Raw genomic sequence first — 12,037 nt, forward strand, 5'->3', positions numbered from 1 at the left:
CTTTCTATTGCATTTCAGCACTAATGAATAAAGCAACTCTGCCGCTCCTGTATTTTAAATTCAGCTCAGTGAAATGATGCTACTGGGTTGAGATTCCAGATGAGATTATGCTCTATTCAGTTTAACAGCTATTTTATTTTAGGAAGATGGATGGATAGAAGAGATCTCTTTTTCCAAAAATCAAACGAATGGTAGTGTTAACTAAACTGTAGTTTGTCTATTATTTGTGTACTCTCAAATTCTTCCAAATTTGAGGGAGAGGAGATTTTGCTTAAAGCGTATTTGCAGGACATGTGCTTCCCTCTTGTTAGATGTTCTTTACAACCACTGTAGGCTGGGCATTGAAATAAATTCCAGTGTTGCATCTGCAGTCACTTCTTATATGGCTTCATTGATTTTTTTTATTATTATTTTTTTGGACACTCAAAGCTGTTTCTTTGATTGAATTTTTTACCAAGACGAATACCCGATTGTGGAAAGCTGTGATGTTGTTTAATATACAGACCGTAATAGAAAGCTTCTTCTAGTAAATGAATCTTCCTCTCTGCAGCACGTTATGTTGCTATTGTCTCCTCTCTGGTCACAATGGAAAACTCATGGGAAGTGGGTCTCCTATATCCAACGTGGTAATTAAATTATCCTCATTTGTGGAGCTGTTTCTGTTGTGTATTTTTATTTAGCTTAATTATCCCCCTTGGCAGCCAGCCTGGTGGGAGTCCCGACACTGATGTTTCTCAGAAGGGAATCCAGCATTCCCCTCCAAGCATGTATCTGTCTGTCCGTACACGCTGGGCGTATTCGGATCGCTTGCGCTCCAGCCGCAGGTTTTTGTGTGTTCGCAGTCCATGTTGGCCCCGCTCCTCCATTCGTCCTCAGGCAGCCGTGGAGGAACAGGGTGTATCGTACGGCTCTTCCACCAGCGTGGCTCCTCTGGAGAGCCATTATGGTGCCAAAGCATTTAGAAAACGTTGTGTTGCATCCCTGATTTCTTGGTACCTTTCCCCCTTTTATTTAATTTACTTTTACTACTCTGCCTTGTTAAACCCACGCTGGGTTTCGTTAGTTTTTTTGCTGCTGTTCTGAAGACTGGGAAGAGGCGGCACGGTACACTGATTTCCTCTGTTTCTCTGCTTTCGCCCATTTATTTATTTATTTATTCCTTATTTTAGTGCTACCTTTTCTTCTCCCTAAGGTGATTTTAGTCATCTGTTATGTCTCTTGATTTGAGTTAGTTTGGCACAGGGTCTCATTCAAAATCACCTGTAAAGAGGTTTCATTGCTTCACTTGAAGGACAGGCATCTCACACACCTCCGAAGAGATTTAGTGCTTATATATTTGGTCTCCTTTTAGGATCTTAGGAGGTCTCAGAGCCAGGGCATCCTGGAAATCAATCAGATCAGCCAGCTGTGGCAACGCTCTTGGCTTACACTCAGGCAGTCTCATCTGAAATGGCTTTGGGTCATGACACTGCGCGCACAAGGTACTGTGCGGTTTTTTCAAGGCTTTGATTTCAGTCCATCTCAGAACGTGGGGATTAGTTTTTTTTCAGTCTTTCTTGGAGAACTAAAGGGATCACTGAAGATTCGAGCCCTTCGAGATCTAGAGACAACACGTAAAGTTTTCAGTTCTCTGGGTCTTGTGAAGCAGGACAAGTCCTTCCTCTTCCTGACACAGCTTGCTGGATTTCCAGGGGTTTGCCTGGAAACGTTATCAGCAAAAGCTTCTCTTCCCCAGGAGCACTTTTCATGCGGTGGAAAAAATGGCCAGGCAATTACAGGCAGCCCCTGTCATCATGTTGAGGGCACGTCTGGCAGTCCGGAGCCATATGGCACCCTGCACTTCTGTTCCTTTACGTGTAAGATTGTGCACGCATCCCTCTGCATGTCTGACTCGAGGAACAGAGCCTCCCAGCAGGGCAGCGACTCTTCCTTCCTGCTGCTGCCCCTCTGTTTTGGGCTGGATCACCTCCAGCATCTCGGCTTCTGCCGAGGGGCATAATTGTGTTGGTCCCTGTTGCCTTGAAAGATAATTGCTGACATTTCTCTGTCTGGACTGGGACCTCACCCCGGCAGTCCAACAGCTTCACCAGCTTTGCGTTTGGTTAGTTGGAACTCACAGCGATGCCAAAAGCACGTTATGAATTCTCACGCTGCCAGAGCTTGCCCAAGGCACATTTACATCATCACATCGGTGGGCTGCGTGGAGCAGGATCCCTGTCCTGTAGCTGACCTTCAGGACTCGCGTGTTCAGCATTAGCATCCGATACATTCACATCCAAGCTTTTATCCCTCCCTCTTCTGGAAGGAGGAGGTTTCTTCTGACAACTGTGGGGTTCTGGAGTTGAGAGGAGCTTGGCAAGCTCCACGTTTATATGGCTGCAGGATGAGGTAGGGCACGAACATGTCTACAGGTACTGATAAGGCAAAATCGACATCTGGAGAGGTACTTGTAATAAGAACACCTGCAATATGAAGGTGTATGTGGGCAGTCTGTTTCAAAGAAGGGTGGTTACTGGTAAATAATCTTTCTTTTGGTTGCCAAACATGGTAATGTAACTCTTATATAAGTAAGTTACCTTGTTATCTAGTCCTTGTGTAGAGAGGAATGAACTTTGTGTATCTTGTCATCCAAGAGATTGACTAGATCTGTGTAGGCTGTGTGATAGAAGTTTTTTTTTTTTGCTCGTTTGTTTTGTAAGCTCTCAACTTTTAAATATAAATGAGATTGTGCGTTAAGCACCACACAAAGCAGAAGCGTTTCTGTAAGCCTAAGCAGTATTTTGCTTCTTCCCTAGATGCAATGTTTGTTTGGTTTTCTCTTCATATGAAAACACTCCAACTGTGGAGTGCCTTTGTTGCCAGATCTATCAGAATGCAGGGCTAAAAGCTCTGATGGGTCTTTTCCTTTACTCAAGTCTGTTATATTCATGGTATTGTGGGGCCCCTAAATAACACATAGGGAATTTGTTTCTTCATCCAACCTGTATTCAGTCAAATTATCTGTTGGTATCTTCACAACCAATTGTCAGCTTTACTGCCCAAGTCAAAGATTATTGGTTTTACATGCTTTTAGTAAAATACTTCGTGCCAGTCAGGAAGAGCACAAGTAATAATACCTAGCAAAATCTGGCTCAGCTTAAAATACAGTTACCAAAACACACCACACGAACGGAAGTACAAAGTGCGGTTCGGGTCAGACTCCAAAGCTGCCAAAGGAGTTCATACCAGAAACCTCTGAAACTGTCAGTTTGCACCAGAGGTCCAAAACAAAGCCTTGATAACAATTAAGTGCAGCTCACACCTTGCCGGTACTCCAGGCTAATAGCGACTTCTGCTTTGAACTATTGGCTCTGCTCAGAACTGAGTTTAATAAATTGTGAACGTCAAAATACCAGTATTTTACTTAGGGCAATAGATTTTACTATTATGGAAAAAAAATGGAAGTGATAAGGCTTGGTTGATGAACATAATGATTTTAGAACACATTAATTAACAAAAGAGCTCACAAGTGCCTATTTTGAGCAGATGGAAAATCCTGAAAATCATCAGAGAGGTAATTGCACTGGTTATGGAACCAGAAAAGATGGGGAGAAGCTCCTGAAGGGAAGCTAAAGGGGAAAGGATCTGATAGGAAAGCTGCCAGTCTCACCGTACCCATCAGGGCAGAAACCTCTCTGTTGAGAAAAGAGAGAAGGTGCAAAACAGGGGGAAAAAAAAAAAAAAAGGTTATAACAAAGCCAGAATTTTGCCCAGGGGAGATGCTGACTCCTCATCTTGTTGAAAAAAGGAGGAAATGGCAACAGCTGCATTGCAGGAGCGAATTCGCTGCTGCCACAGGAGAGGTGGCTTTGAGGAGAACTACAACTCTGGAAACCGTGGCGAACGGTGGATAAAAAGCCTCAGCGATGCCAGTAAGAGCCTGCTGCCCAGCACGGGATGCACGAGGATGGCCAGAGGTACAGGCGCGACAGCCGGTACCACGGCCACCTCTGAAAGGAAGAGGGCTGAAGAAAAACGTGAGTGCAGGGGACAGTCCCTGGCCTGGGGGCTAGGAACGGCAGCAAACTCCTGCTGATCGATGGCTGCTCTCTGCTGGGCTCAGCCCAGGGTTAGGACTGCGCTGCGGCACGCTGCCTGATCAACCTGTAACCTGGGCTTAACTGCCCAGACCCACAGCCTACGGGTGTTTTGATGAGTCCATGTCTAGACTAGAGGGATGCTGTGTACAAAGGAACAGTGGAAGTAAAAAGCCACGTGAACCAGTTTCAAAAATGCAAAATGCTGTTTGAAAAGGGCAATGTCCCGTGTCCAAATAGGTCCTGTGGATGCTGCTGGACCAGAGAAGTGGCTTCCAGCATGGGCTGCCCCGCGCTTTTCTATTTGATTCCTTTCCTGTTTTTCTGTGGCCCATTGAGTCTCTCCAATAACTGCAAGTTGCTGCGTTTTGGAGTCCTAAACCTGTTGTCTGTGTCATCTATTGTGCAGACTTCACATTCCAAATAAATTTGATAATAGAAAAGAGGAACAGAGGAAGACTGAGTAATGGGACAAGATCAAAACTTGGATGCCGTCTTGCAGAGCAGCCTCACAGCACTGATAACAGATAAAATCAAATTACCTGAACCTGGGTGTGAGTATTTCACAATTAAAAACCAAAGTTTTTTTAATTAAAATAATTCCTCTGAAGAAGGAATTAAAGTACACAAATCGTTAGCCACGTTTTGTGCTCTGCCCTGACTTCACGTGTGTCTGGTGGAACATGCTGTAAATCTGAAAGCCGCCGTTGGGAGCCCCCTGTCAAATTTCAGTGAAGTGCTCTGCAAAATAACCACTTTGGTACGTTCCTCTGAATAATAACGTGGTTCTGTCACTGCCAGGGCCGAGATACGGTGTTGTGCCCATATATGAATCATCAGGAAGAGACAGAAATTAATACATCAAGATCTAGATTTAAAAAATGCTGAAAGCGCTCGTTGATTTCCTGCGGTTTGAGCCTATTTATTAGGCGGAGAATCGCCCTCTCCTCCTCCTCGCGGCTCGGGATGTCGGCAGACCTGAAGGCAGAGGACGGAAACGCTGCTCCAACACCGGAGGCAGGGTGTCAGACAAACCCTTCTCCTTCCAAACCCGAATTTCACCGGAGGGCACGGTGGGGTTAATAGCCGAGCAGGTTACACTCGGAGCTGTTTGGCGAGGGAGGAGATGGGAGCAGATTGCCAAGGCACAATTACACTAAATGAACTGAGCACGGGCCACACCTGTGCCTGGGACCCCGCGCTCGCCATCCAGCCCTGATTGGCTCTCCAGAGACTTCCCGGAGGTAAAGTGTCAATTAGTGTAATGACCCTGGACTTTGTCCACCCCGCGCGCTCATTCTGAGCGTGGAATAATTCTGTGTACGCTGGGGGATCTCTTTTAGCAAACTCCTCACAACACCACCTGCTCACCCTCGCTGCTGCGCTCTCATTCTTCCAGTGATATTCCCAGCTCTCCTTCTGCAGGATTGTCGAGCTCGAATAGAAAATGCGGCGTGCCCTGGAGGCAGCGAGGTCTGGATCCTCGTTCAGCCGATAATGCCTGAACACCTGTATAGATAATATTATCTTTTCTTGTAGCAGAGAACGCAGCAAGCCCTGCCCTTGCAGCCCAGTCCTTCATTTGCACTCAAGGAAAGGATGGGACTCTGGTGTAAGAAGAGGAGAGGTTCTTGTCTCCATTAACAACTCAGACTGATTACCGTGAAGCAATTATCCCCATCTTACATGCAGATTAAAGGCGTTCTTCCCTTCCAGATTTTTGTCGTGAAATGCATTTCTTTCATAGGGCTGGAGACAGTTTTAACCCACTGCATGCAGTCAGCAAATACTTGACAAAACGTCGCATGGATGTTGGGTCTTGTTAGGCGTTGTGGAGCTGAGCAGCTCGGTCTGAGCAAGATCCGAGCTCCTCAGAGCGAGGAGTGGGGACTCTCCAAGTGCTGTGATCCTTCAACAGCAAAAACAGCCACCAGCACCGTTTTGTCTCAGTGCTTACTCCGGTGTCACTGCGAATGCAAGCCCCGGGTGAGAGCCATCCTGCAGGCATTGGAGACCAGACGTGCCTCGAGGTGAGGGGCACAGCTCCTGTGATCAACTGAGGCATCTGAAGCCGATCTTGGGTGATCTTCCAGCGCTGAATGACACCTTCCGGCACTCTGTCGCTGTTGTGTACTCGGACACCAGGAAGACAGCTGCAATCGGATATGTTTTAAGCTAGTGTCAACAGGTTTAGTCAGCTTAAGAGCACGTTAAGCCCTACTGAGACAAGGTTTATAGGTTAGCAGTGTGACTCGGAGCATAATCTATACATGTTCTTTAGCTTGAGCCAGCTTTGTGCTTATGTGAGAAGTGCAAGTCTTTTATACGTGCCAAGCCATTTCTATCATGCTTTGGGGAAGTCATTCAGCCTATGCTAAATGCTCAAATAATCTAAGAGTGTAGGAGCTGCAGGGGAGAGCAGTTCAAAACCACCAGGAGCTGAGGTTAGGCCAAGATTTCCTGTCACTGCTGAGCTAGCTGAAACAGCCAGGAGCATCCCCAACATAGGAATTAAAGCAAGAGGATGATTTAAATGACGTGAGCCTACTTTGTTATGCTGCAGCATTCACGTGTCTTAGGTTGCTAATGAGCAACAATGCTGTGGATAAATGCGGTATTCAAGATTACGGCAAAAAGATTTCTTTTTTTGCTGCAACAGGACTGGCATATTTGGAGCAAAAACCAGCAGTCATGACAACATATTGTTTATCTTTCATCCAGACCACAGCTGTGTTTTCCAGTGGTCTGTCCAGATTATAGCCAATTTGGAATCATATGTATGAAAAGCCCTTTCGAAGGATGAAATTGGGCTCTTTAGCACTTAAATATTTGCAGAGATGCTGTGGAGCTTAATTAGTTAGCAGCAACACTATCTTACGGGTCCACTTCCAAAAGAAGATCTTAAATGCTGGAGAGATGACACAAGTATGTGACAAAAATAAACACGTTAGGTAGTTACAAGAGCAGCGGCAGCAGAAGGCATTAAATGATTAGATATCTGCGATATCTGTTAGACTCTAACAATTGATCGAAGTATGTATTAATTCACATTAATCCTTAATACGAGGCTCTTAACGGAGTGTGATTAGCTAGGGTTTGGAAGAGCTTCCCAATCCCGAAACAATGAGTGCATTAGAAAATCTTAAAACGCTGCAGCACACGTGTCTCCCTAAGCCACGTTTTATCGCCGTTCACATCACTGGAGCGTGTAGGCTCTGAAATAAAGGCTGTGACACCCCCGTTTCCTCCAGTCTCAGCAGAGCAGGCTGCAGCTCCGCTGTCCGAGGCGCCGCGTGCACCCCTGGTGCTCGCCCTGCTTTTAGGTACGCTCCCTCGGCGTGCTTGCCTTTGTTGCCTTTTCTCTCTGCGTGCAGGCTCTCCCCTGTTGGCCATCCTCTGTGTGTCAACACGGGTTAGCTTTAAGCACTCTCCGCCTCTTTTAAGGATCTGTTTTGATTTTTTTCAAGCGTGCTGCTGCGCTGGCAGTCCTGCGCGCGTTTGAAACGTGACCAGAGGGCTTCCAGATAAAACCTTGCCGAGCTGAAGGGCCGTTGTGCCACCGGGATGCAACGCTCCAGACTCACTGAGCCAAGCGACTGCTGCCTTGAGTGTCCTCATCAAGGGCGTGAGTCACAGATGGTCTTTGGCAGCTCCCAAACTTCTGCGGCCCTCCTTTTTCAGCAGCCTTTGGCGTAAGCAGCTGCCTGCCGTGGGAGCTAAGATGGGATGCACGGGAAGAGGAGCCCGCAAATTCGGGAGCTTCGCAGCAGCAATCTTTTAGGGTGGTCCACGCGGATCGCACAGCTGATCCTGGTGATTGCCTCTCCACCAGGATACGGCCAGCTGGGTGTGAGAGCAACAGATTAGTTTGCTAGAGCTTGTCATTTCCAATTCCCTTCCGGTTCTCTATCAGCAAAGCTCAGGCCCATCCCCACAATCAGCTTCTCCCTGGATGGCTGCCGAGATGTGATATTTATAGGGTTTACTGGAAACTGTTGGCACATTACTGGGCTTCGAAATGTGATTGTTTTTTAAAGAAGGAAATTAGCTGGAGTATGGGGCTGGTGGCCAGCTTGGACTGTAAGCAAAGGGAGCCTGAGGTCAGGACCAGGCTGCATTGTTCCTCTTTTATCTTCAGAAGCAATTTGCCGCTCTCTGTTTTTGAAGTGGCTCTTAACATGATGGACAAAATGAGATCATTGGGTAGCTGTCCTCCATTTTAGGAATACTTGAAATATTAGCCAAGTACACCCTGAACTGCTTGAACAAGTACCTACCGGGGTAATAGTTTGGATAAAAATCTGGTAATTTATAATGTTGTATGAGGGCTTGGAGCGTGACAGATGGGTCCCAGCTTGGAATAATAAAGCCGTAATGGAAGAATGTAGAGGGGGCAGAACCCCAGGGTGGGTATTGCGAAACGGAGGAGGTATTCTTGTCTTGGACAAGTAACGTCTATTCTTCTCCATCTTCCTGTTTGCATAATATTAGTTCTTTTTACTTGGTGATTGTGAAGTTTTACTAGCTAATGGTTGGTTGCGTTCGAAACCCTTAGCTTAAGAACACTCTTGAAAAACAAAGTATTGGCATTGACTTCCCTTCCCTTCGATAAATGCCTCCGCGCGATGCACGAGCTACAGAAAAGCCCTTGAAAGAGCGGAGGGTGAAAACGTCCAGAACTGGGTGACCTCACATGTGGCACTCTGGGAGGTGGCCTTGGCTGGCTTGTTTAGGCACTAACGTGTCTGGCAAGGTGTTTGTCCTGCATTCTGGTCTCCTCAGACAATCATTTAAAGGAGGACAACCCCAACACCCTTCCTTGTACACGCTGCCTTTGCCGATGGCACCCCCCTGGGAATCAACACAAGCTCGCAGCGTGTCTGCCCAACTAGGAAGCGAGGCACCTGGGGCCAGCAGTTTTCCAAGCTGAAGCCCCACGCTGATGATCCGCGGGGAGCCACGTGCTTCTGTGCCGGGGAGAGCACACAAGCCGCCTGCCATCCGTGCTCCCCCAGGCTGGGCAGCTCAGACCCGCAGCCTCCAGGCCCAGCCAGGATGGATTCTGTCAGCACAGATGCTTCATTCCCCTGCGGACCCGTGGGCGGTTAGCGTCGGCTGCTTGTTTACAGGCTCTCCTCCTTTACTATGGCCCAGAAAAAGTCTGACGTAGCTTAGTGATGTGGACACTTTAACAATGCTCTGTCTCCAAACAGTTGCATTCTGGAAGCCCCGCTAATAACTTCCATAATTTTTTCACATTCTAGTTTTGCCAGTGAAGAATACCAAGGAGTTATGGAGCGAATATCTGCCGTGGTGCAGCAGCACAAAGAGACCATGGTGCCAGGAGAGCCACAGCTTAACGTGTGCGACAAGGCCGTCATGGTGAGTAGTTAAAACATTTAAAAATTCTTTCTTAAACTGTATTTTGCAAAGGCTTAAAAATGTCACCTGCTGTGGCTGGAAAGGAGAAGAAGGAGGCTGTCCTTCCACAGAGGGGAGGGCTGTTTGTAACCCCTGGAATGCAGCAGCACAGGATGGCTTGTACAAAGCGAGCTGGGTAATGTCTGCAAAGTCTATCAGCACGCTGTGATAAGCTGTGACTTCCTTCCTTCGAGATATCGCGGTATCGATAACTGTAGATACTTCTCCTTTCTAGTCCCCCTCTGCAAATCTCACAAGTCCTCTACATTTCGAGTGGTGGGACTGAGACGGTGCCTCTTGTCTTTTTTTGTGCTGTATCAGTGAGTATCTTTGGTCCTGCTCAGTCCCCTCCAAGTCCACCTGTGCCTGTCTTTTCCAAAGCCCTTCTGGCTTGAAGCAGGCCAAGTGTTTCCAGTTCTGCATTCCGATTTGAATTGCACGTTGGAAAGTTACAGCTTGCCTTTCCTGTCAAACACCGCTTGCTTTGTTGTGAACCTGGAGAAAAAAACTGGATGGTCCGTAGGAGATAAAGCTGTCAGATGACAAGAGTTTGTGTAGTTTAAGGGGTTGTGCCTATAAAGACTGACACGAAATAGTGACAGGCAAAGTCTTCCTGACACTGGAATAATCTCCTCAAACAAACAGTGAGTACCTGCTGCTTAGGGTCTGTCTCCGGCCAGACAGAAAAATGCAAAACGTGGGGCTGTCTCTTTGGTAAGAAGGCAAGGATCTTTTTTGGCTTTCAACGTCTTTTAGTTTTGGATGTTAAGCAGCAAAAAAGATTTGAAGTACCATTGTTTCTGTGTTGTTTTGTTATTCAGCATCTCCCTTTACAAACACTGTTCTGTGCATCTCTGGGACTTTCTGGGTTCAGGGACTCTCTCAGTGCCTGCTAGAGCCCTTCGCTGGAAAGGCATTTCTTCTGTGCTGACTCCAGCTCCAAAACTGGTTTGTGAAGTGTAGGCATACACTAAACGTCTCCTGGACTTCATCCCAAACCCCAGCTCTCCCTCTGGGGCTGCTGACAGTCAGTTTTCTCCCTGAACGCACCCTGTTCTTTTCTCAGCCGGGCACAAGTTTTGCCTTTCCTCTCACCAGGCCACAAGCTGCCTCTTCTCCTTTGGCTGTGGCAATGTCCTGGGCTGAGCCAAGGCCAGTTGTGCCTGCCGTCTACAAGCAAAAGAGGTTAACGGCTGCGTCAATGGCCAAGCTCAAACCAGATCATTCAGGCTGTCTGAGAGAAAAAGCCCTCCCCAGTGGGCTGGGTGATACTCTGATCTCGGTAGAAATGTTCAAATCTCAGCAGGAAGCTTTTTTACGTTACCAATTTTCTATTCGACGTACGCTTCTAATTGGCCAGTTACACAGTCACAAAACTCAAATAAACAGGCACCAAATTATTGTCTGCCTCTTGAGACCAGAATTAAGATAACCAAATCTTCTTGGAGTACCAAGTACTGGTGGGGTTAGTTGGGCCCTAAACCTGTCTTTGGGGGGTGCTGGGAGATAAATATCGCTTCTTAATACCATGCCCCAAACCGTCTTCGAAATTCTGCTGGCCCATCTGTAGCATAGCCCACCAGCAGTGGAGATGGAGCTCCTCGGGGCTCTCAGCTCTTACAGCCCTGATCCACAAAAGGTGACTTGGACTGCGAAACTGAAGCAGATGCAGTCTGTTTTTTCCAAAAAAAACCACGAACATTTTCTTTGTTTCTTTGAATCTCTGTTGCTTCTACGGAGTGGTCAAGCATCTGAAATTCCCAGTGGTGCTTGCGCATTTTAAAATTGAGAAACAGAGTTAGAAATCAGCATTAATTGCTCCTGAATCATCTGAAGCCCTTCGCGCAGCGCGGTGCCTTCCGCCAGATCTCCGCTGCCTGTGCTGCTCTGCCTCGGAGATAGCTGGTGTCTCACTGCCATCTGTTGTCAGCTAGACGGAATGGAAACCTGCTCTGGCATTTTTTCTGGGGTTAAGCTTTCCTTCTCCTCCATGGGAATTTAATTCCAAGCAAATGTAAATGACTTGAAAAAATAAATAAAAGGCAGCGGGTCAGAGCTGAACTGACCTTCAATAGGTGACAAAACTCTCCCATGGATGGGTAGACCTGAAGAGAAAGGGGGTCAGAGAAAGACCATAAAAGACTTCTGAAGGCAGAATGGGAACCGTAACCTGCTGCTCAAATTAGCGCAGTCCCAAATTTTAAATGACAAAAAAGAAAATTGAAATGGAAAAAGCTCTTTTATACAATTTCCTTCCTCTGTTATTCCTTTGGAAGCTGAGGTTTGCGGTGGGTTTCCTTTCTGATGCTGCTTCTGTGTTGTACGTATGCTGGAGAAAGGTAGTCCAAGGAACGTGAAAACAAGGGAGGCAAATCGTTTTGGTCTGCGTGCATTGGAGCAGTTGTCTTGTACAAGTGCCCCCTGCTCCATCTGTTCCTGAATTCATCCATCAACATGCCCATTAACGTACAGGCATTTTTCTCTCTCACACACCCTTGGCCTTCAAACGTGAGTGCTCTTTAGTTGTTTCCCAAAGAAAG

The 12,037-nt window shown here is 46.9% G+C and overlaps 1 protein-coding gene across 1 annotated transcript in view; it reads left to right on the forward strand.

The window, feature by feature from the left end:
* GALNS (galactosamine (N-acetyl)-6-sulfatase) overlaps window positions 1-12,037 on the forward strand; it is a 47,043-nt gene that overhangs the window by 31,921 nt on the left and 3,085 nt on the right. Inside the window, exon 13 of the mRNA XM_080552174.1 lies at window positions 9,341-9,458. Within this exon, the coding sequence (XP_080408300.1) occupies window positions 9,341-9,458 (118 nt within the window). The remainder of the gene's footprint in view (window positions 1-9,340; window positions 9,459-12,037) is intronic.

Source organism: Anser brachyrhynchus, assembly GCF_964034855.1.
Source record: "Anser brachyrhynchus genome assembly, chromosome: 12".
NCBI classification, from domain to species: Eukaryota; Metazoa; Chordata; class Aves; order Anseriformes; family Anatidae; genus Anser; species Anser brachyrhynchus.